The sequence below is a fragment of the Protopterus annectens genome, chromosome 4.part0, assembly GCF_019279795.1.
Source record: "Protopterus annectens isolate FY-2018-M chromosome 4.part0, PAN1.0, whole genome shotgun sequence".
NCBI classification, from domain to species: Eukaryota; Metazoa; Chordata; order Ceratodontiformes; family Protopteridae; genus Protopterus; species Protopterus annectens.
The window spans coordinates 539,055,802-539,081,265 of NC_056733.1; the positions used below are offsets into that span (position 1 = coordinate 539,055,802).

General features: G+C 44.9%; 1 protein-coding gene across 2 annotated transcripts in view; it reads left to right on the forward strand.

Annotated features, from left to right (window-relative positions):
* The window catches only part of THOC5 (THO complex 5), a 1,209,707-nt gene that overhangs the window by 644,953 nt on the left and 539,290 nt on the right, over positions 1-25,464 (forward strand). For both annotated transcript variants that reach the window (XM_044068466.1, XM_044068467.1), the window contains one exon: positions 7,446-7,486. In XM_044068466.1, coding sequence (XP_043924401.1) covers positions 7,446-7,486 — 41 coding nt within the window. The remainder of the gene's footprint in view (positions 1-7,445; positions 7,487-25,464) is intronic.

Below are 25,464 nucleotides of genomic sequence, written 5' to 3' on the forward strand. Positions count from 1 at the left end.
GACCAGATAAGATTTAGAGTCTACTCCAGGTTCTTTTTAGTTTCAGAAAAAGGTAGGGGGTCTAAGGCCAGATTGGGACCTTAGTCATTTAAATTAGTTTTTGAAGCTGACAAAATTTTGGATGGCCACATTTCAGTCCACCCTAACACTACTCAGGAAGGACAATTGAATGTACTCAATAGAGCTCCAAACCGCTTATGTCAAGGTAAACAAGTAATCAGGGAGATTTCCCCCATTTCAGGCTGAGAGCCAATCATTTTCAATTCAGAGCTCTGGCCTTTGATCTCACTACAGCCCCGGGTGTTCAACAAATGCATGGCAGCAGCTTCATCTTATCTCAAGCTGCAAGGATTCCATATTTTTCATTATCTGGATAATTGGCTTCTCACCGCTTTGATCAAAAACCTACTCATAGAAAGGAGGACACTTTACTCCAGTTAATTTATAGATTGAGTGTAGCAATCAACATTCTAAAAAGTCCGCTAAATCCCAGTCAGTCACTGGAATTTATAGGAACAGACACACAAAATCAAATACCTGACTTACCATATTCCAGGATTCTTTCTCTTTGGAAAGTAGCAAATCTGGTATTGTCACACTCCTAACACGATTGGTTCTAAAAGAACTAATACGTCTTATGGCTTTGATCACCCTGGTTCCCTTCTCGTTTTCACACAAAATTCTTTCAGTGTAGTCCATCAGTTCAGTAGTCACAGCTACATCATCCATTGAGTACACCCATCAGACTAACTCCATCATGCAGAACTCATCAGATGACTGGTATCTTCCCCAGTGCTCTTCAAAATGCTGTCCATTCTGTCTTCCATCTCCAGCAGCTGTGATCAGCAAAGATGCTTCCTTTTTAGAATGGTGGTGGGGCATTATGAAGGGAAGACTGTTTAAGGTACCTGGGTTTCATGACATTTTGACTGTCTACCAGATGGTGTGATCTCCATTCATGCAGACAATTTGTCAGTAATTTTGTACATCCAACAAACAAGGGAGAACCATATCATATCCTCTATGTTGAGAAGCCATGAGGGTTTGGCAGTGGGTGATGTCTTACCATAGATTTTTTTTTTGTAACAGTGTGCATCCCGGACACTTCCAGTGTGCTAGTGGACAAACTAAGCAGAAATATTCTTCTGCTTTACAAGTGGTTCCTCAATCAGTCTGTCGCGAACAAACTTTTTTGTCCCTGGGACCAACCTTGCTGCGACCTGTTCGCATCTCACCTCAACAACAAGTAAAACAGTTACTTTGCAGTTAACCCTCTTCATGGTCAGTCACCAAGGGACTCTGTCCACAATTGACCCCTGGGCCTTCTATATGTCTTTCCCCATTTCCCTTGATCGCAAAGTTCATTCAGAAAGCCAAGAGGTGCAAGACAAAATAGTGTCCTATTCCCTTCTTCCCCTTTCCAGATTGTCGCCTATGGTACCTCAAGGAGTGGGTGATACTTTTGGAGTCTTGCAAATATCAACTTCATCTGGTTGGCTTTTTTTCCTATATTAGATACCTTTATACTAGGCTAAGTTCAAGTCTAGATGTCCTTCAAGAATGCAACTGCAGTCATAACATATGGGTTGTCCTGCCTCAGTCAGCCCTCGGTCGGCCGGATTCCAAAGTCTGGGTCCGACGTTGGCTGATGTCGCATTTCTCTCCGACGTCAGAGCGGCTGGAGTACATAAGCATCAGCCGACGCCATCTTCTTCAGTCTTTCTTGCCACGCGGTGCCCGAAGCAGAAGCAGTTCGCAAGTGCCGGTCGGTCAGCTCCTGTATTCTTCGAAACCGAAGTCATCAAAAAAGCTAAGTACCCTGTTGGGGACCTTTTCTTGCCTCAGCCGATGTCAGAAATTACTGAAAAAGTAAATAATTGTTTGTCTTGTGGTAAACAAATACCTCATAAGGATTTCCACTCTTGCTGCCTTCCTTGCCTTGGCCCAGATCACGAAGTCTCGGCCTGTGCCGCCTGTGCTCGCTTCAATAAGCGCACTCTCAGGCGCTGGGCGGAGTTCGCTGAAGACTTTTTCGGCGAAAAATTCGATTATACAATGCCGTCGGAACTACCGACATCGCAGACTCCTAAGAAACGAAAAGACCGGGACCGACATCCTCGGCCCGCGTCTTCCACCGACACCACGCCAAAACCAACCGTGAGTGCCCCGGTTCCCTCTGAGGCGGTTATATCACCGCTCCGAACCGAAGACACCGCATTACCGATACCGGAGACCACACCGACGCCAGTTATTGATTTTCCTCCTGATACTGAAACCGAGGAAATGCCCGAGACCATTGCTGTTGATAAGGTCACTCCTGCATGTGGAGCTGCTAGGCCTCCCATGTCCATGTCTATCAAGGCCTACACACGTGCTAAGGCAGCCAGCAAGTCAAAGCACCTTACTGCTAAAGCCTTACCTCAGTCTACTCCTGAAACACAAATCATGACTATGGCCGCAGACTTAATTTCCATGATCAGAGGTTCCCAGGCCCATCCTGAGAGAGGATCCCAGCCTCCTCCTGATAAGAGGCCCAGGGTTGAACCCTCTGACCCTCTCCCTTCAGATGAAGATTCTGAGGACTCTGTTCACTCCGAAAGCCAGGAAGAGCCCTTCCAGACCTATGAGGACTCAGATGCAGAGGACTCCATCCCCTCGGCCTCTCCTCCTGAGGATATTTCTTTTGGGGAAGTTCTGCATTCCATGAGGGAACATTTTAAGTGGCAAGGCCAGGAATATTCTGATTCCAGAAAGCGCCTTCGAACCTTCCTTAAAAAGCCCCAACACAGACCCTTAGCTAGACCTCCTGTGCTTGATGTTTTGGATTATCTATACTCTGACTCCAGTGTTACCCCTGATACTCTTCCTCCTGCTCCTGTCAAGCCTGACCGATACTATAGGGTCCCAGAAACCCATTCTCATTTTTTAGGGCCCATGTTGTTGATTTAGAAACAATTTCACAGGGACCGAAAGGGGTTTCAGCTACCACCTCCAAAAATCCTTTGCCTTCCAACAGGGAAGCTAGGTCATTAGAGAGATGGGGGAAGAAGGTTTACACCTCCACTACTTTATCTATGAGAGCTCTCAATTGTCTCTTTCATATGTTTCAATATCAGGATTACCTGTTAGATGATTTACAGAAAACATTGACCTCTCCTGAACCTTTAGATAGGAAGTCTTTGCAGGAGGCTGTACATAATTCTCAGCAAGTTAGCAATCACTTCCTTCAGTGTGGATATGATGCATTGGAAGCTTCATGTAGGGCAGCTATGACAGGGCGGTCATTCGTAGACATGCATGGTTAAAAGAACAACCTTTACCAGATCATGTTAAGGCAAAACTTCTTGATGCACCCTTGGAAAAGAACAAGCTTTTTGGTGCTAATGCTAAAGATGTGTTAAAGTCCATTGAGGAAAAAGCCAAGTCAGTTCAGACAGTCAAAGATTTCCTCCAGGTTCAGCCACCCAGATTCAGCAGGAATTGGCCTTCTAAAACTGGTCCTTTCCTAATCCTGAAAGATTTCAAAGGGGCAAAACAGGCGTGCCGAGGAAGAGGACAATACAGAGGTTCCTACAGGGGACGACAATGGCAACCAGCAAACCAAAGAAGTGACACAGGGGTTTCTCCTGCCCCACAGGGACAATCTCAATGACTTTCCTCTAGTTCCGCTGACCAAGGAGCAAGCAGATGCTCCTTTGGGCGGAAAATTATCTCTGTTTTCAGACAATTGGCACAGACTGACAAAGGACAAATGGATTTTGGACATTATAAACCACGGTTACAGGTTCCACTTTCATACCTTGCCAAGAAAACAAGGCATGCCAAACCTACCACAAAACCAGAGGGCAGAGGCTATCGAGCAAATTTCTCTGCTTGCTCAGATCAAAGCAATAGAAAAAGTTCCACAACAAGAACAAGGCCAGGGGTTTTATTCAAGACTGTTCCTTGTTCCAAGAAAAGAAACTCAATGGAGACCAATACTGGATTTGTCCGCATTAAACACTTTTCTCATAGTACCAAAGTTCAAAATGCTGACTCTACAGCAACTCCTTCCCATGCTGGGCAAGGGGTCTTGGCTGATTACTCTGGACCTCAAGGAGGCATACCTGCATGTCCCTATCAGACACAGCTGCAGAAGATACCTCAGATTTCTTGCAGGGCCAGAGCATTATCAATTCTCAGCATTGCCATTTGGCTTATCTACTGCGCTCAGAGTATTCACGAAATGCCTGGCTTCAGTAATTGCTCATTGCAGGCTCCAGGGGATTCAAATTTACCCGTACCTGGACGACTGCCTCATACAAGCGGACGACAAACTGATTTTGACAAAAAACTTGAATTATGTCATATAATTGCTACAGGCTCTGGGATACACAGTCAACTTCCAAAAGTCAAGACTTCAGCCATCCCAGCAAATAACCTTCTTAGGAGCCAAACTAGACACAGCCTCTCAAATGGCTTATCTGACAGAAGACAAGCAAAAGAAGTTAACTCATTACTTCAAAGGTTTAGCAAAGCTCACCCAGATGACTGCAAGGAGATTCCTACAGGCCCTGGGTTACATGGCATCCTGCATTCTCCTGGTTCCATTAGCAAGACTACACATGAGAAAGCTTCAATGGTATCTAAAAAGCTTATGGTCTTAACACAGCAACAACCTAGAGGCAACCATACCGCTCATTCCATGCCTTCAAAAGGAATTTCTATGGTGGGCCTCTGTAAGCTAGTCAAACACAGGTATGTCATTCAAAAAACCTCAGATAACACAGACCATGACCACAGACGCCTCAGACCTTGGATGGGGAGCGCACATGGAGGGCAGATGTATTCAAGGACAATGGTCTCCAAAGGAAACACATCTGCATGTCAACCAAAAAGAAATGCTGGCAGTAATGCATGCCATCGAGGCCTTTGGACAACAACTTCAACAAGGCCACCTGCTAATACGGACAGACAACACCACTGTGATGTGGTACATAAACAAGCAGGGGGGCACCCATTCTTACCCCCTTTGCAGACTGACAATGAATCTTTGGGAAAAAATCACTGAGCCTAAACATACAGTTGCAATCCCAGTTTGTTCCAGGCAAAGACAATGTGCTGGCGGACAGTCTAAGCAGGAATTTCCTAGACCCCCATGAATGGAGGTTACATCCAGAAGTCTTCATACGACTCACCTCGACATGGGGCAGGCCAGAAGTAGACCTATTTGCCTCCCACCTCAATCATCATCTACAAAAGTTCTGTTCAAGGACATATCATCCACAAGCATGGAAAATAGATGCTCTCTCATTCAACTGGAACTTCCTAAAAATCTATGCATTCCCACCTCTGCCACTGATGACCACAGTATTACTAAAGATCAAAGCAGAGCAGCCCAAGGGGATCCTAATAGCTCCAGACTGGCCAAGACAACACTGGTACCCACTACTACGGAGCATATGTCACAACAAAAAGTGGGCCCTTCCCCAATGGCCCCAACTTTTGACTCAACACAACTTCAAGACAGTTCATCCCAACATCCAGATGCTACAGCTAACAGCTTGGGAGATCCCATGAATAACCTCAATCTATCTCTCTCCAAGGAAGTTCAGCAGATTCTAACAGAAGCCCGGAGACCATCCACCAGAAAGGTTTACTCAGCCAAATGGAAGAGATTCAGCATTTGGAATACCAGTAAGGGTCATGATGCATCATTATTGAACATTCCACTCATTCTGGAATATTTGGCAGATATGCTACAGAATGGACTCTCATATTCTTCCATAAAAATACATGCTTCAGCTATTTCAGCTAGATACAACACTGATCCACCTGTGTTTTCACATCCTTTGTTAAGGCAATTCCTTAGGGGAATCAAGAATATAAAGCCCCCAAGAAAGGCACCAGTACCAGCTTGGGACCTCAACTTTGTCCTAGAAAAACTGACTCTACCTCCCTTTGAGCCAGCAGCTTCTGTGGACTTACAATTTCTCTCATGGAAGACAGCTTTCCTGTTGGCAATTACCTCAGCAAGAAGAGTTTCGGAATTACAGGCCCTAATGGCAATACCACCATTCATAACCTTTCACAGAGACAGGGTCTCCTTACGAACCAACCCTACATTTCTGCCAAAAGTGGTATCTAGGGTTTCTTTAAATCAAGCAATTCACCTACCTACTTTCTTTCCCAATCCTGAGAACAAAGGGGAAAGACTGCTGCATACCTTGGACATTCACAGACAACTTCGCTACTACCTGGACAGAACCAAGACCAGTAGGAAGTCTGATCAGCTTTTTGTAGCTTACGCCCCTGGAGTACAAGGAAAAGCAATTTCCAAACAGACTATTTCAAAATGGATTGGACATTGCATCAGATTCTGTTATTCCTTCCATGGAAAGAGTGTGCCAGCCAATGTCAGACCACACTCCACCAGAGCTACAGCCACCTCTACAGCATTCTTAAGAGGGGTGCCTACAAAAGACATTCTAGAAGCTGCTACATGGAGCTCCGTGCATACATTTTCCAAACACTACAACCTCCCTTTATATTCCAGATCCAGAGCAGGCTTTGCTTCGGCAGTCCTGCAGGGATTGATAGCTACACCATCCTTTTCTTAGAGCATTCCACCTCCCCAGCTAAGCTATGGTATTCAACCCATATGTTATGACTGCAGTTGCATTCTTGAATGACATAGTACAGTTTTGTACCTACCATAAATGTAGATGTCCGATAGATATGCAACTGCAGTCGGGTTTCCCTCCCTCCTTCCCCTCTATGCCTTGGGTCCACTCCTCTCCCTGTTATCCTTAGCTGGGGATATCTGTTATGGTGTATCTGTTTATTGCTTATTTATTTGTCTGGAAACCTGCTTTTGTCTTCCAATTTGATTACAGCCTTCCTTGGAGGGCACCTGGCATCTGGGGCAAGAAACACTGAAGAAGATGGCGTCGGCTGATGCTTATGTACTCCAGCCGCTCTGACGTCGGAGAGAAATGCGACATCAGCCGACGTCGGACCCAGACTTTGGAATCCGGCCGACCGAGGGCTGCCTGAGGCAGGACAACCCATATGTTATGACTGCAGTTGCATATCTATCGGACATCTACATTTATGGTAGGTACAAAACTGTACTTTTCCAGTGCCATACCTTAGATTAGTGGGCAAACTCGATCTGAGATATTCAAGGAGAAGCCGATAGGGATTATGGGTAGAGGAGGAGTCAGACCCCTAGATCCATGTGTTTGGAGTGCCGCAAATGGATCTGTGTTGGATCCAAAACCCACCTGTTGAACCAGATGAAAATAAGACAGCACAGATCAATCATTATGGTGAGTCCATAACTTTCTTTTTTTGCTGCAGTTTTTTTTTTTTTAAATAATGATGGGATTAATGCCAGTCTCTTTCATGTTCACCCTTGGGTCTTCTGAGAATGGCAGTAATTTTATTTTCTGTTTCTCTTACAGATGATGAAAGTGACTCTGAAGCAGAAGAGGAGCAGACAACAGTAAGTACTATATAATGTCCATATTTTGTTGCCAAAGGTTTTTAATGACTTCCCTCATTTTATACAGTTTAACAGATCAGATAGTCAGGATGTTTTCACAGATTACAAATCCTCTGAGCTTAGGTGAAATTCTTTCCCTATAAAAAGAAAGGAAATGCAAAATGTTTGCACTGATTAAAAAAGGAGGGGAGACATCGGTTTACAGGTTTTCTGTATTTTATGAGAAAGACTTTGCATTTAACTCTGTTGCTCATCCTACTAGCTAAATGGATATTTGAATGCCACATGCAGGCCAGTGCCATATTATAAAAGGAAAAACTGCAACTACAACCATAAGTGACCCACACTCACTCTGCAGTTTGAGAGACTTGTGGTCATGGTAGTGGAGGATATGGTGAGGCGGCACAAAATGCACTTGGCTGTAATCCCTCAGAGGAGAGGCAGCATTATAGTGGGTATCTTGGGGTGTGCTTTTGGCTTATTGAGCCACCACCTTCTGTATCCCTTATTAATGAGTGTGCACTGCAGGAGGAGGGCATTTTGAGTCCTCACTATGATGCTGTTAGGCCCATCTCCATACCCTGGGGTAGGATTAGTGACTTAGAGTGTCAAGTTGCCGACAAGAGCCACACTTCCTAAAGTCTGCCTGAATGATGGCTCCTGCTTCTTTGGACTACCCTCACCCTACCATATCTGGGGACTCCCCACTGCTAGGAAGTAAATTGACTGAAATAGAGTGGGGGGAGAGGCTTGATAGCTGGCAGACAGAGGGAAGGAAACCACCGTGAAAAAAAAAGTGATGTATGTACCACCAAACTGTGTAGACTACAGATAACAAGTGGGTTGTCCATATCACACAAGACTGCACTAAACCTATCACACAAACAGATCAAACTAAATAGGAAAACCTATATATGCTGACGCTCTGAAGAGTAACTTACCTAAAAAAGACTTCTAAATGTAGTCTAAGAAACATGCCATCAGCAGCCTTACAAACATACAACACAGGCAGCACCCACAGTGAAACATGCATGAGATATCTTGTCTCAGTCTTAAGGCAAACCTCCACACAATCAGTCATCTTAATAACAGGTAACTCCATTGTGAAACATGCTGATGCACCACTCACCAGGCTGTGCAAGGAGAGGGCAACAGTCAGTTGCTTATTTGCCAGGATTTGCCACATGACTCAGGCGCTCAAGTCTTTGTACCACAAGTGGAAACATAAAACAGTCTTTGTACACGTGGGTGTAAAGTACATGAGACGTAACCTTCCTGGACTATATGAAGTTATATGTGGTGGAGCTCTCAGAAAATGTGGCTGAGGCAAGTATGAACCTAGCCTTCAGCAGCATTTTACTATCACCCAAGAATGATGCCACAATTCAAACAAAAGATTAACATCAACAATTAGTTTAGCTTCTAGTGTCATACAGAGATGGTCCAGTATATATCAGCCGGAAAGGAGATGGTAGATGATCTTAACTGCTTTGTCGAGTGAGAGCCTGCACCTATCCCCCAGTACTTTCCTGATGTTCATCGTGTTTCACTGTTGCAGTCATCACTGTAGGGTTCTTCCTGCCAGCAGGCAGCCCTCGGTCGGTCAGAATCCCAAAGTCTGGGTCCGGCGTTGGCTGTTCAATCATACTTCCTGATGTCAGAGAACCAGGAGTACAAAGCTGCCAGCCAACGCCATGTTCTCCTGTCTTTCTTGCCGTGCAGTGGAAGCAGTTCGCAAGTGCCGGTTGGCTGACTCCTGATATTTTTTCGTGCTTCATTCTGAAGACTTTCTTCTTCTACTCAAAGCTAAGTACCCCGTTGGGGAAACTTTTTTCTTGCTCCAGTCCGATGTCAGAAAAAGTTAATAATTGTATTTCTTGCGGGAAGCAAATACCTCATAAGGATTTCCACTCTTACTGTATTCCTTGTTTAGGCCCTGACCACGACGTAGCTAGTTCTCGTTTTTTTGCTAGAGTTAACCAACGTACTATTAAGCGGAGGTACGATTTTGCTTTTCACTACTTTGGCAGGCGATTTAATTACAATATGTTGTCGGACACGCTTCCGACTACCGGAGTTCACAAACGACGCAAGGATAAGGGCAGGCCTCCGAGGTCCAAATCAGATGACGGTTTACAAGCAGAGCCAGCTACAGGTTTGGCCGTCGTCAGTGAGGCGCTTTTGCAGCCCCTGTCGTCGGCCATTTCAGAACAGATTGCCGAAACAGACTCCCACGAGGAGCCAACTAGGCCTTTGAGTACTCCAGCTGCAGGACCTTCGGACAATGCTCCCTCGGATGGGTCCGGAGCCGCTGTGCAGGTACCAGCTTCCAATGGGGTTTTTAGGCCTACACAGCTTCTGATAAAGGCAAAGACAAAGGCGAAGACTCCTTCTAAATCAAAGACTCCAGCCCAGGCCTCTTCTGATCCGGGACCCAAATCTCAGAAACAGATGCTTAAAATGGCAGAGGACTTACTAACCATGATTAGGGGTTCACATCCCCCTCCAGACAAAAGGCCAAGGCAAGAATTGGATTATGAATCCTCTGATCAGGCATCTATTTCTTCAGTGTCTTCCTCTGAACAGGAATATACTTTCCCTCCTTATGAGGATTCTGATGCTGAGGAATCCATTCCCTCAGCTTCTCCCCCTGAGGATTTTTCTTTTGGGGAAACTTTACATGACATGAGGGAACATTTTCACTGGAAAGGACAGGAGTATTCTGAATCTAAGAGAAGGCTTAGGGATTTCCTTCTTCTTCCCCAACACAGACCCCTGGCTATTCCTCCTATTTTAGATATTGTGGATGATGTCCTTTCTGAGGCTAATTTAACTCCTGACTCCTTTCCTCCAGCCCCTGCTAAGCCTGACAGATATTACAGGGTCCCTGACTCCCACCAGTTCCTTTACAAAAATCCTGCTGCTGATCCAGAAACCATTTCTCAGGGTCCTAAGGGTGTTAAGGCCGCCTCTGCTAAAAACCCTATTCCGTCAGATAAGGATTCTAGAGCTTTGGAAAGATGGGGCAAAAAAGTGTACACTTCTACTACTTTATCCATTAGGGCTTTAAATTGTCAATTTCATATGCTAAAATATCAGCAATTTCTTATGTCTGTTATGAAACAAAAGCTAGGCACCATTTCTGCATGTGCAGATAATAAGGACTTACACGATTTGATGCATGCTACTGAGCAAGTGGGGAAGCATGGCTTACACTGTGGTTTTGATGCCTTGGAGGCTTCATGCAGGGCGGCTGCCACTGGCACAGTCATTAGAAGGCATGCTTGGTTAAAGGAACAAAACTTGCCTGATCAAGTTAAAGCAAAGTTACTGAATGCTCCTGTTCAGCATAATGTTTTGTTTGGGTCTAAGGCTGAAGAGGTGATAAAGAAGATGGAGGATAAGGCAAAATCCATGCAAATGGTTAAGGGTTTCTTACAAGTTCAGCCCCCAAGATTTAGCAGAAATTGGACAACTAAAAATTTGTCCTTTCCCAGCTCGGACAGGCCTCAGGGGGTAGATATAGGCGCTCCAGAGGGAGGCCCCAAGCAAAGACCTTTTACAGACCTAGACAGTGGAGTGGTTCCACCCCCAGGGGTGGAGAGGACAGACCTCAATCTTATAGAAAACAGGCTCAATGACTCCCCCTGCATGGCTCCAGGAACCTGTCCCCTGGAAGCCCCTCTAGGTGGAAAACTCTCACTTTTTCAACAAAATTGGACTTACATAACCCAAGACAAGTGGGTTCTGGATGTAGTTTTAAGAGGTTACAAATTCCACTTTCATACCTTGCCAAGACCAAACGGATGGCCAGACCTACCAAAACACCAGTGGACAGAGGCATTAAACCAGGTGGGATCCCTCATGGCTATGAGGGCCATCAAACTGGTTCTACAATCAGAGACTGGGCAAGGCTTTTACTCAAGGCTCTTCCTAGTTCCCAGAAAACAAAATTCATGGAGACCCATCCTGGATCTGTCAGTCTTAAATACTTTCCTGGAGATACCAAAGTTCAAGATGCTTACTCTGCAGCAGCTCCTGCCAGTGTTGAGCAAAAATGCATGGATGGTGACATTGGATTTAAAGAAGGCTTACCTACACATCCCTGTCAGACAGGAGTGCAGAAAAATACCTCAGGTTCAAGGCCGGCTCGAAACATTACCAATTCTCTGCGCTGCCCTTTGGCTTGTCTGCTGTGCCCAGGGTCCTCACCCAAGTGCCTGGCACCAGTAGTAGCTTATTGCAGACTCAAGGGAATTCAGATTTACCCTTATCTGGATGACTGCCTTATTCAAGCAGACAGCAAGGATGTCGTACTCCAGCACCTGGAATTTGTTCAAAATCTCCTCAAGTACCTGGGATTCACTGTGAACATAAAAAAGTCAAATTTGACACCCGCACAACAGATAACTTTTCTGGGTGCTCTTCTAAACATAACAACCCAGATGGCATTCCTGACATCCGAAAAACAACTACAGCTGGCTTCAACTTTCAAAACCTTGGCGTTAATGTCTCAGCTAACTGCAAGGAAATTCCTGCAGGCTTTGGGTTACATGGCCTCCGGCATCCTTCTCATACCATATGCAAGACTACATATGAGAAAAATACAATGGTACTTAAAAAGTGTATGGTCCCAGCATTGCCACAGTCTAGATGCACAGATTGCTGTCTTGCCTTGCCTACAAAAGGAATTCCATTGGTGGACGATGGCATGTCTTTACAACAAAGGGAAAGCCTTCAGTCTGCCTCCAGCCAACCAGGTGCTAACCACGGACGCCTCGGATTGCGCATGGGGAGCCCACTTGCAGGGGAAAGGCCTGCAAGGTTTTTGGACAGAGGATCAGAAGCACCTACATATCAATTTAAAAGAGATGTTAGCTGTACAGAATGCCCTCTTGGCTTTCAGGAATCTTCTACAGCCAGGACAACTACTGATATGGACAGACAACACCACAGTTATGTGTACATAAACAAGCAAGGGGGTTCACACTCCTACCCCCTTTGCAGACTAGCCATGACTCTATGGAACACAGCTCTAGCTTGTAAAGTGGATCTACAAGCTCAGTTCCTACCAGGGAAACAAAATATTCTGGCAGACAGCCTGAGCAGGAACCTGTCAGACCCACACGAGTGGATGCTAGACACCCAAATATTCAAGATGATTACAGAAGCCTGGGGCTGCCTGGACATAGATCTATTTGCATCCCCCCACAACCACCAGTTACAGATTTTTTGCACAAGGACATTTCACAGACTAGCATGGAAAGTGGATGCTCTCTCATTCAGTTGGAGGAACCTCTCTGGTTATGCCTTTCCTCCTCTACCTCTTCTTCCACGGGTGTTATTAAAGATCAAGCAGGACAAACCCAAGATGATTTTACTGGCCCCAAATTGGCCTCGTCAATTTTGGTACTCAACACTGATGAATCTATCCCAGGAGCCTCCTTGGATTCTACCTCAGATTCCAAATCTTTTGTCCCAACACCAGGGCCAGGTTCTGCACTCTCATATCAAAACTCTCAGCCTGGCAGCCTGGTGTATTCAGGGTCTATGATTAATCCTATCCTTCCCAAACAGGTCATGGATGTCATCTTAGAAGCCAGAAAGCCTAGCACTAGAAAATCTTATGCAGGTAAATGGAAGAGATTTTGCACCTGGATGCATGCTCAGGATTCGGATCCTCTCATTCCTAATATCCCATTGATTTTACATTACCTAACAGACATATGTTACATAAGGGTTTATCCTTCTCCTCCATAAAAATACATGCCTCCGCTATCTCTGCACATTACAATACAGAACCTCCAATCTTTTCGCATCCACTTAATATCTCAGAGGAGCAAAGAATTTAAGGCCCCCTAGGACACCACCCATACCTGCCTGGGACCTCAACTATGTTCTGGAAAAACTCACTCTGCCTCCTTTTGAGCCTGCTGCCACATCTGATATTAAGTATTTATCATGGAAGACAGCCATCCTACTGGCTTTGACTTCAGCCAGGAGAGTCTCGGAGTTACAAGCACTCATGGCTGTGGAACCTTATATTATTTTTCATCAAGACAGGGTGTCTTTAAGGACTAATCTTACTTTAATGCCTAAAGTGGTTTCCAAAGTGGCTTTAAATCAAACTATTTACCTGCCAACTTTTTTCACTAATCCGCAAAATAAGGGGGAAAGGATCTTGCATTCCTTGGATGTGCACAGGCAGCTTCATTTTTACCTGGACAAAACCAAGGATATCAGGAAAACAGAGCAACTGTTTGTTTCTTATGCAGCAAATTCCCAAGGCAACGCTATTTCAAAACAGACAATTTCTAAATGGATTGCTCATGGAATCAGATTTTGTTATTCTCATCATGGAAAGCAACTCCCAGGAAAAATTAGGACTCACTCTACCAGAGCTGCTGCTACTTCAGCTGCCTTTCTCAGGGGAGTACCTACCAAAGATATTTTGGAAGCTGCAACTTGGAGTTCAGTGCATACTTTCTCTAAGCACTATAATCTCCCTCTTTATTCTAAGTGTAGGGCAGGCTTTGCTTCTGCAGTCTTGCAGGGCCTTCTAGCCTCCCCTTCTACTCTATAACCACCACCCTGTATCTCAACTTTGGGATTCACCCCTACAGTGATGACTGCAACAGTGAAACACTAACATAGTACAGCTGTGTACACTTACCATAAATGTAGATGTTTGAGTGTCTTCCTGTTGCAGTCTGGGTTACCCACCCTCCTGTCCCCTCTTATACTTTTATTAGTGTGGTTTCCTACTTCACCCTTCTTCCGAGGTGTATTTTCTACAGGGTATGGGGTTTGTTGTATGTTACATTTTTGTTTTACTATTAGCCTTCACTTTTGGGCACCTGACATCTGGGGCAAAAAAAACTGGAGAACATGGCGTCGGCTGACAGCTTTGTACTCCTGGCGCTCTGACGTCAGGGAGCATGACTGAACAGCCGACGCCGGACCCAGACTTTGGGATTCTGGCTGACTGAGGGCTGCCTGCCGGCAGGAAGAACCCTACAGGGATGACTGCAACAGTGAAGACACTCGAACATCTACATTTATCGTAAGTGTACACAACTGTACTTTTTGGATAAATACTTGTCCACTGCCATAGAGCCTTTTTTAGGCAACATCTCTTCTTAAAAACTTCTAACATAAAATAGAATACAAAATAAATAAAGATATTGCTGCTTATTGCTTGGAGCCTTAATAAAACATACTCCACTCCATACAGGCACTGCTTACCCTGGGAAGCACTGATATATATGCATCATCATGAAGACCTGGTTCAAGAGCAATACCTACTACACCTTCAGGAAACCAGATGAAGGCACTAATGGCAGAAGTGTCTCCTTATTTGTTTAAAAAAATAATAAAAAAAAAAACATGTCCAGATTAGGTGACAATATAACAATCTGGAACTCCTCCACTTACAGTTTACCATTAACAAGACCCTTTACCACATCATGGCTAATTATAGGATTCCTTCTGTGTAACCTTCAGCCCACAACTCCTACCTAACTAGCATGGAGTCCCTATGTATTAACTAAACACCATTCTCCTAGTGGACTCCAGCTACCCATCCATTAGCTGGGAGATGTATAAATTCTTTCAGATGTATGCCCAGAGATTTCTGGGTTTCAATACAATCTGGAATAGTTAGTCTGCACCCCATCCAGGGTCAATAAAGTCCTGCACTTTATCTTTAGTAGTATGAGACAGCTCTGCTCCCTACCTGTCATAAGTCACTCTCTGGTCAAATCGGACCACATAGTTGTCACATTCACCTTAAACTGAAGCTAGAAACATCACCAGTACCTCTATTCAGAGATTATCCCAAGGCTGATCTATTGAAGCTGAGTGATGACCTGGGAAATTCATCGTTCCCTTCCAGTTCACTGACCCCAGTGCTGAGTGGAATCCTTTATTGCCAAATTTTAAGCACATATGAGTAGATGTATCTGTTCTGTGAAGTAAGTGCAATGCCAGATTCAAAAATAAGTCCCTGTGCTGGAATCCTGATATAAACAGGCTCTATAATAAAAGTAAAATACTAATTGCACATAAAGATAAGTGTAGTTGTCAAGATACAATAAAAGCTGTTACTAAACTTTACATTAGGGGCTATAGTTCCCTGTTAAGTCAAAGTCAGATAAGAGGTAAAACTTGCCACCCAGGTAAAGGGCAAGCATAAAACCCAACTACTTTAGAAAACTTAACAATGCTCAGCACTGCACAAAGTTAATTGTAAATGACATCACATATTCTGACCCAAAGGACGTAACTACTCTACCAGTGGATAAATTTAGCTTTGACTTCACCCACCCTACATTCCCAGAGCTCATACTTTGCATCTACAGCCCCCCAAAAAATCACCCATGAACAAGTAATCAAGGCACTATTTAAGGTCAAGAGCACTTCTTCTATGGGACTAGGTAACATACCAGACTGCTTACCTGCCAGCATGAAAGAGGACCTCTCAGGCCTCTTACAGAGACTATTAATTATCCGTCTCCAAACAAGCATTGTGCCAAGTGAATGGAGAACAGAAATTGTCATCCCCTTGTTCAAATGTGGGGCATCTACTGACGCAGGAGGTTATAGAACCATAGATGTTCTTCGTGTTTCACTGTTGCAGTCATCACATTTGGGTTATCTGCTTGTAGTAGCCCTCAGTCGGCCTGATTAACAAAGTCTTGGGTCCTGCGTCAGTTGCTGTCCCTTCTTCCATGACGTCAGGGGTATAAAACATACAGCCAACACCATTACATCAGTCTTTCTTGCCGTCCGGTGCCCGAAACAGAAGCAGTTCGCAAGTGCCAGTCAGCCGACTCCTGAAATTTTCGTTTTCAAGTTTCAGAACCCAAGTCTTAAACTAAAGCTAAGAACCCTGTTGGGGAAACTTTTTCTTGATCCTTACCGATGTCAATAAAAGTTAATAATTGCATTTCTTGTGGAAAGCAAATACCTTACAAAAATTTTCATTCGTACTGTATTCCTTGCCTAGGTCCTGACCACGACGTACCTTGCTGTCAGTTTTGTGCCTTATTTAATCAACACACTATCCGTCATCAGTATATTTTCGCCTCTAAATATTTCGGTTCTCGGTTCAGTAATTTTAGGGGCCTATGCTGGGGGAGCAGAAGAAATTCCCTGAGCCTTTTCTTAGAATCTGAGTAATCTTGGCCTTCCCAGTGAAAGTGTTCCCTCAATGTATGCAGGGTTTCCCCAAAAGAGAAGTCCTCAGGGGGGGAGACCGAGAGAATAGTCTCCTCTGCATCAGAGTCTTTGAATGGAGAATAGGCATAATCCTGGTCCTCAGATAGTTCTGAGGTAATAGAAGCTTGATCTGAGGAAGGGTAGTCTTCCTCTATTCTGGGCCTTTTGTCAGAGGGGGGTTGAGAACCCCTGATAAGAGTAATCAAATCCTCAGCCATTTTAAGCATCTGCTTTTTAGGCATGGTGCCTTGAGAGAGGGGGTCTGAGGAACCTGTTTTTTGGTTTTCATGGCTGCTTTAGATTTAGTGAAGGCTTTAATAGAGAAGGAGGAAGGCCTGAAGACCCCTTGAGAAAAGGCAGGGCTGTCTAAATTCTGAGTTTCCCCGCCAGGAGTGGCGTCAGTATCTGTAGTAGGAATGGGGGCCGAGGAGCCTGCGACCTCGGGTACTGAAGACACCGGTAATGTAGTGTCATCTGTATTCAGGGGCTGCGTAGGCGCCTCGCTGAGTACCGGAGAACCGGTAGTCGACCTTAGCGTGGTTTCAGTAGATGGTGCGGACCTCGTATGTCGGTCCTTATCTTTGCTTTTTTTGCTCAAAACTGGAGTCAGAGTATCCGACGACGTAATATAATTACATTTTTTGCCAAAAAAGTGAAGGGCGAACTCCGCCCGACGCTTAATAGTGCGCTTGCTGAATCTAGCACAAAAACGGCAGGCCGAGACGTTGTGGTCTGGGCCTAAGCAAGGTATACAGAAAAAGTGGAAATCCTTATGCGGTATTTGCTTACCACAAGAAATGCAATTATTAACTTTGTCTGACATCGGTCTAAGGCAAGAAAAGTTTCCCCAACGGGGTACTTAGCTTTCAAAAAGACTTAGGCTGAAATACTTTCGTAAATCTCAGGAGCTGGCCGACCGGCACTTGCGAACTGCTTCTGCTTCGGGCACCGCGCGGCAAGAAAGACTGAAGAAAATGGCGTTGGCTGCCCCTCTTATACCCCTGCCGCACTGACGTCAGGGAAGAAGTGACGACAACCGACGCCGGACCTAGACTTTGGAATTCGGCCGGCCGAGGACCCGCCTGACGGCAGGATAACCCATCTGTAATGACTGCAGCTGTATGCACGATGAACATCTACATTTATGGTAGGTACAAAACTGTACTTTATCCAGAAATGTCGTCGGTAAGCCATCCGACTACTGGAATTCTGAAAAAACACAAAGATAAAGACAGAGACAGGCCACCTATGTCCAAAGCTGCCAACGATGCTTCTCCTAAGCCAGTAACCAGTTCACCAATACTCAGTGAGGCACTTTTGCAGCCCCTGATACCCACTACTTCTGATTTGCAGGCCTCTACTGAGACCCATTCGGAGTCTGGTATGCCGCGAGATGCTTCAACTGTGGAACCTGCAGATGTCTCTGCCTTGGATGGGTCCAGAGCTGCTGTGCAGGCACCGGCTTCTGAGGGGTGTATTCAGGCCTACAGACTTGCTTATTAAACCGATGCTTCCTTCTTCTTTAAGGCCTAAACCTCGAACCATACCTAGAAAACTGACGCCCAGGCTGCATGCTCAGGCCGCAGTGCCTAAAAAACAAATAAGAATGGCTGAAAATCTTATAACTTTAATCAGTGGAAGCCAACCTCCCTCTTCTAAGAGACCTAGGACTGAATTTGTTTATGAATCGCCTGACCAGGATTCTGATTTTTCTGATTCTTCTGATGATCTGGATTTACTCTTATCTACTTATGAGGATCCTGATGCAGAGGACTCTATTCCCTCTGCTTCCCCTCCAGAGGATTTTTCTTTTGGTGAAATCTTGCACACTCTAAGGGAGCATTTCCACTGGGAAAGCCAGTATTTTTCTGATTCGAAAAAGAGGCTTCGGGATTTCTTACTCTTGCCTCAGCTTAAACCTTTAGCTATACCTCCTGTACTAGACATTGTTGATGATGCCTTTTTGGAATCTAGTTTGACCCCTGATTCTTTGCCTCCTGCTCCCAGAAAACCTGACTGATATTACAGGGTTCCTGATTCTCACAAGTTCCTGTTTAAAAATCCTATTGCGGATCCAGAGACTATTTCACAGGGACCCAAGGGCATTAAGGCTTCTACTACCAAAAACCCTGCCCCTTCCGATAGAGACTCCAGGGCGCTGGATAGATGGGGTAAGAAGGTTTACACTTCTGCAACCTTGGCTATTAGGGCTTTAAACTGCCAGTATCAACAACATGTTATTGGATTGCTTAAGCAGAAAATGATGTTGATTCCTGACTGTGCTGAAAATAAGGAATTACAGGATTTAATGCATTCTGCTGAACAGGTTGGAAAACATACTTTGCAATGCGAGTTTGATTCTTTAGAGGCCTCTTGAAGGGCTGCTGTCACTGGGTCTGTACTCAGAAGGCATGCCTGGCTTAAGGAGCATTCTTTGCCTGATCATGTTAAAGCTAAACTGTTGAATGCTCCCTTAAATCAGGCCCACCTGTTTGGCAACAAAGCTGAGGAAGTTTTTAAAAAGATGGAAGATGAAGCTAAATCTATCCAAACTGTTAAAGACTTTTTACAAGTTCAGCCTCCAAGATTTAGTAGGCATTGGCCCTCTAAGAATTGGTCCTTTCTGGCTCCTTCCAGGCCTTCTTAATCCAAACCCAGACACAGCAGAAACCCCACGTTTCAGTCCCAGGGTACGCACAACACTAAGCAGTGGGGGGCTTCCGCTTCCAAATCTGGAAGTAGTAAGAATCCCTCCTATGGAAAACTGTCTCAATGACTTGATTTTAAAACTTCCAAGCACTTCTCAACTGAATGCTCCTTTAGGAGGAAAGATTGGTCTGCAAGCCAAAAACTGGGAACTCATTACCCAGGACAAATGGGTTTTAAATATAGTGTCCCAAGGATACAGATTTCACTTCCACACATTACCAATGCCAAAAGGTTGGCCAGATCTACCCCCAAATCAGTGGGCAGAGGCTCAAAAGCAAATACTCTCTCTTTTTTTTAACATAAAGGCTGTTCAAACTGTACCAGAAGGGGAAGAAGGACAAGGTTTCTACTCAAGACTTTTCCTGGTACCCAGAAAAGACAATTCATGGCGTCCTATTCTGGAACTGTCTACTCTAAACACCTTTTTGGTGATTCCAAAATTCAAGATGCTGACTCTTCAGTTGCTTCCTATGCTAGGAAAAGATCCGTGGATGGTAACACTTGATTTAAAGGAAGCATACCTGCACATCCCAATCAGGGAATCTTGCAGAAGATACCTATGCTTCAAAGCAGGCTACAATCACTACCAGTTCTCTGCACTGCCCTTTGGCTCATCTACTGCGCCCAGGGTATTCACAAAGTGCCTAGCCCCAGTCATTGCATTTTGCAGGCAAAGAAATATCCAAATATACCCATACCTGAACGATTGTTTAATTCAGGCAGAAAGCCAGGGCATACTTTTGAATCATCTGGCCTTTGTACAAAGAGTGCTAACTTGTCTGGGGCACACCATAAACGGAAAGAAATCACACTTGGTACCCTGTCAACAAATCATATTCCTGGGTGCAAGCTTGAATACAACTTCCCAGATGGTTTTCCTCAAGCCAGAGAAACAAATTTATTTGACAACCTACTTCAAACAAGTGGCCACAAAAACCCTACTGTCTGCAAGGCAAATACTACAAGCTTTGGGGTTCATGGCCTCCTTCATTCTTCTAATTCCGTATTCAAGACTGCATATGAGGAAACTACAATGGTATCTAAAAAGCTTATGGTGTCAACATTCTCAGTATCTAGAAAAAATGATTCCTATCATTCCTTGCCTACGCCTAGAGTTTCTTTAGTGGGCAGAGGCCTGCCACCAAAACAAGGGGCTACCGTTCACACAACCCCCTGCTGCCCAAACCCTAACAGACGCATCAGATTATGCATGGGGGCTCACCTGGCAGGGAAGTGCATTCAGGGCAAATGGAACCCAAGTCAAATGTACTTGCATATCAATCAAAAAGAAATGTTGGCTGTACAGATTGCTCTGACAGCCTTCAAGGACCACATTCTTCCAGGACAATTAATGGTAAAGACGGACAACACCACTGTTATGTGGTACATAAACAAGCAGGGGGGTACACATTCTTGCCCTCTCTGCAGACTAGCCATGGCATTGTGGAACACAGCCTTGAGCTACCAAGTGCATCTACAATCTCAATTCCTGCCAGGAAAAATAAATACACTGGCAGACAAGCCAAGCAGAAACCTCATGGACCCACACGAGTGGAAACTGTTACCAAGGATTTTCAACATGTTGGCAAGCAAATGGGGCAGCCCAAATATAGACTTGTCTGCCTCCCCCTAGAACTATCAATTGGGCAATTTTTGCACAAGAACTCCCCACAAACAGGCTTAGAAAGTGGATGCCCTGTCCTTCAGCTGGAAAAACCTATCGGTTTATGCCTTTCCTCTTCTGCTTCTGCTCTCCAAAGTACTACTAAAGATCAAACAAGACAAACCAAGGACGATTTTGATTGCACCAGACTGACCATGCTAACACTGGTACCCCCTCTTGTGCAGTGTGTCACTGTTGGCCCCATGGCACCTGCCTCAGACTCCTACCCTATTGTCTCAGCAGGAGAACCAGATTCTGCACCCTTAGCTTCATACACTGAACCTAGCATCCTGGCTAATTACCTAATCTCTCCTTTACCATCCTTCAGTAAACCAGTGATGGATATCATTTTAGAGACAAGGAGACCTAGTGTTAGAAAATCTTATGCTGAAAAATGGAAAAGATTCTGTGCCTGGAACCAAGCTCAAGGGATGAGCACAGCAGTGCTCAATTTACCTCAGAATTTTACAATACTTAAGGTTTTCATTTCCTCTCCTCTGACTCTTCTTCTGAGCAGGAGTACTCTTCCTCCCTATGAGGATTCTGATGCTGTAGAATCTGTGCAACCAACCCCCTGAGGATTATTCTTTTGGGGAAACCTTGCATATCATGAGGGAGAACTTCCACTGGGAGAGCCAAGACTACTCAGAATCTAAGAAAAGGCTCAGAGACTTTCTTTCACAAGGGCCTGTCTTTCTCCTCCATCAATGGTCAAGCCTCAGCTATTTCAGCTCATTATAACACAGAACCTCCCTTCTTTTCTCATCCACTGCTTAAGCAGTTCCTCAGAGGGGCCAAAAATCTACAACCACACAGGGGAGCCCCAACTCCAGCCTGGGACCTTAATTTTGTATTGGCAAATCTCACCCTTCCTCCTTTCGAGCCAGCTGCCACTGCGGATTTAAAATTCCTCTCTTGGAAAACAGCTTTCAATTTAGCAATCACTTCAGCAAGAAGGGTATCTGAATTACAGGTCCTCATGGCAGTGGAGCCTTTCATCATCTTTCACGCAGACAGGGAGTCCCTCAGGACTAGTCCCTCCTTCATGCCCAAGGTGGTATCCAGTGTGGCTCTTAATCAGTCCATTCATTTGCCAACCTTCTTTCCTAATCCACAGAACAAAGAGGAACGGATACTGCACTCCTTAGACGTGCACAGACCACTTAGAATGTTCATCGTGTTTCACTGTTGCAGTCATTACTCTTGGGTTATCCTGCTGGCAGGCTAACCCGCAGTCGGCCTGAATTCCAAAGTCTTGGTTCGGCATCGGTTACTGTCGCCTCTTCCCTGACGTCAGTGCATCAGGGGTATAAGAGATGCAGCCCGACGCCATTTTTTTCAGTCTTTCTTGCTGCACGGTGCCCGAAGCAGAAGCAGTTTGCAAGTGCCGGTCGGCCGACTCCTATTTTCATGTTCAATTTCAGATCCGAAGTCTTCATTTAAAGCTAAGTACCCTGTTAGGGAAACTTTTTTCTTGCTCCAGACCGATGTCAGAAAAAGTTAATAATTGCATTTCTTGTGGGAAGCAAATACCTCATAAGGACTTCCATTCTTATTGTATTCCTTGCCTAGGCCCTGATCACGACATTGCTAATTGCAGGTTTTGTGCTAGATTTAACCAACGCACTATTAAGCATCGGTACAATTTTGCATTTCATTACTTTGGCCGAAGATTTAATTACACGATGTTGTCGATAGCCATCCGACTACCGCAATTCACAAGAAACGCAAGGAAAAGGACAGGCATCCGAGGTCCAAAACTGACGACGAGGCTTCTTCTAAGCCAGTCGCCGGTTCTCAGTGAGGCGCTTTCACAGCCCCTGACACCCACTACCTCAGAGCCGCAGGCCGCTTCCGACTCCCATGTGGAGCAGACTAGGCCACTGGAAACTCAAGGTATTGAACAGTTGGAAAATATTCCCTCAGATGGGTCCGGAGCCGCTGAAAAGGAATCCGCTTCTGAGGGTGTTTTCAGGCCTGCACAGTTATATGTAAAACCGACTACAGCTTCAAAGGCAAAGACTAAAGCACCACTAAAGACAAAGAAACAAGTGCAGCAAGCCCATGGACAGGCCTCCATGCCTAAAAAAACCAGATGCTCAAAATGGCCGAAGACCTAATTACTTTGATCAAGGGTTCCCATCCCCCTCCTGATAAGAGGCCTAGGCAAGAGACAGAATATGAATCTTCAGATCAGGTTTCCATTTCCTCTGACTCCTCTTCTGAGCAGGAGTACTCTCTTCCTCCCTATGAGGATTCTGATGCTGTAGAATCTGTGCCTTCAACCTCTCCCCCTGAGGATTATTCTTTTGGGGAAACCTTGCATATCATGAGGGAGCACTTCCACTGGGAGAGCCAAGACTACTCAGAATCTAAGAAAAGGCTCAGAGACTTTCTTTTACTACCTCAGCATAGGCCTCTTGCTATCCCCCCTGTTTTAGACATTGTAGATGATGTATTTTCAGAGTCCGGCCTGTCTCCTGACTCTTTACCTCCTGCACCTATTAAGCCAGACAGATACTACAGGGTTCAAGATTCACATAAATTTCTTTATAAAAACCCTGCTGATGACCCAGAAACTATTTCTCAGGGTCCCAAAGGGGTCAAGGCTTCCACTGCAAAAAACAAAAACCCTATCCCCTCAGATAGGGATTCAAGAGCACTGGACAGATGGAAAAAGGTTTACACTTCTGCTACATTGGCTGTGAGGGCTTTAAATTGTCAATTTCATATGCTTAAATATCAGCAATACTTAATGTCACTACTTAAACAGAAAATGTTAAATTCTGAATGTGCAGAAAACAAGGAAATGCAGGATTTATTGCATGCAACTGAACATGTGGGAAAGCATACTTTGCAATGTGGTTTTGATTCTCTGGAAGCCTCTTGCAGGGCCGCTGTTACGGGTTCTGTCATTAGGAGTCATGCTTGGTTAAAGGAACAGAGTCTGCCTGATCATGTTAAAGCAAAATTATTAGATGCTCCATTACAGCATGATACTTTGTTTGGTGTTAAAGCAGAAGAGGTGTTGAAGAAAATGGAGGACAAAGCAAAATCTATGCAGACAGTTAAGGATTTCTTACAGGTGCAGCCACCCAGATTTAGCAGGGACTGGCCTACAAAAAATTGGTCCTTTCCAGTGTCAGACAGGCCACAAAGAGGCAGATACAGATGCCCCAGAGGCAGATTCCAGCCCCAAGGCTCATACAGGCCTAAACAATGGGGTGCTTCTACCTCCAAAAGCGGAGAAGACAAATCACAGCCATACAGGAAACCGTCCCAATGACTTTCCTCTGCCAGCACCAAGCACTTATCTTTTGGCAGCCCCCTTAGGGGGAAAACTAGTACTTTTTTCACAAAACTGGCACATGATCACCCAGGACAAATGGGAACTGAATGTAGTGTCTCAGGGCTACAAGTTCCACTTTCACACCCTGCCAAGGGCAAAAGGTATGCCAGACCTGCCACACAATCAATGGGCACAAAAGCAAGTTTCATCCCTCATGGACATGAGGGCCATTAAGCGAGTACCACAGCAAGAGCAGGGACAAGGATTTTACTTGTGACTTTTCTTGGTACCCAGAAAGGACAAAGCCTGGAGACCAATACTGGACCTGTCTATTCTAAACACATTTCTGGAAGTTCCAAAATTCAAAATGTTGACTCTGCAGCAGCTTCTGTCCATGCTGGGCAAGAAGGCTTGGCTTGTAACTTTGGACCTAAAAGAGGCATACCTGCATGTCCCAATCAGACAATCTTGCAGAAGAAACCTCAGATTCATAAGCTGGCTCAATGCACTATCAATTCTCTGCACTGCCCTTCGGCTTATCTACTGTGCCCAGGGTCTTCACAAAATGCCTCGCACCAGTAATTGCATTTTGCAGACAAAGCAGAATTCAAATATATCCTTACTTGGACGACTGCCTTATTCAAGCAGAGAACAAGACATTCTACTAAAGCATCTGGCGTTTGTAAAAAGATTACTAATTTGCCTAGGGTACACAGTAAACAAAAATAAATCAAAACTAGTACCCGTTCAAGAGATAATATTCCTGGGTGCAAGCATAAATACAATTGCCGAGATGGCTTGTCTCAAGCAGGACAAACAAAGGCAACTGACTTCTTACTTCAAAATGTTGGCAACAAAGACCCAGTTATCTGCAAGAAAAAATGTGCAGGCTTTGGGCTTCATGGCATCCTGCATTCTGCTAATTCCATATGCCAGACTGCATATGAAGAAACTACAATGGTATCTAAAAAGTGTTTGGATTCAACATTGCCACAGCCTGGAGACATTAATTACCCTCATCCCCACCTGCAGCAGGAGTTTCGATGGTGGGCAACAGGCCTGTCACCACAACAAGGGACAGCCTTTCACTTTACCCAC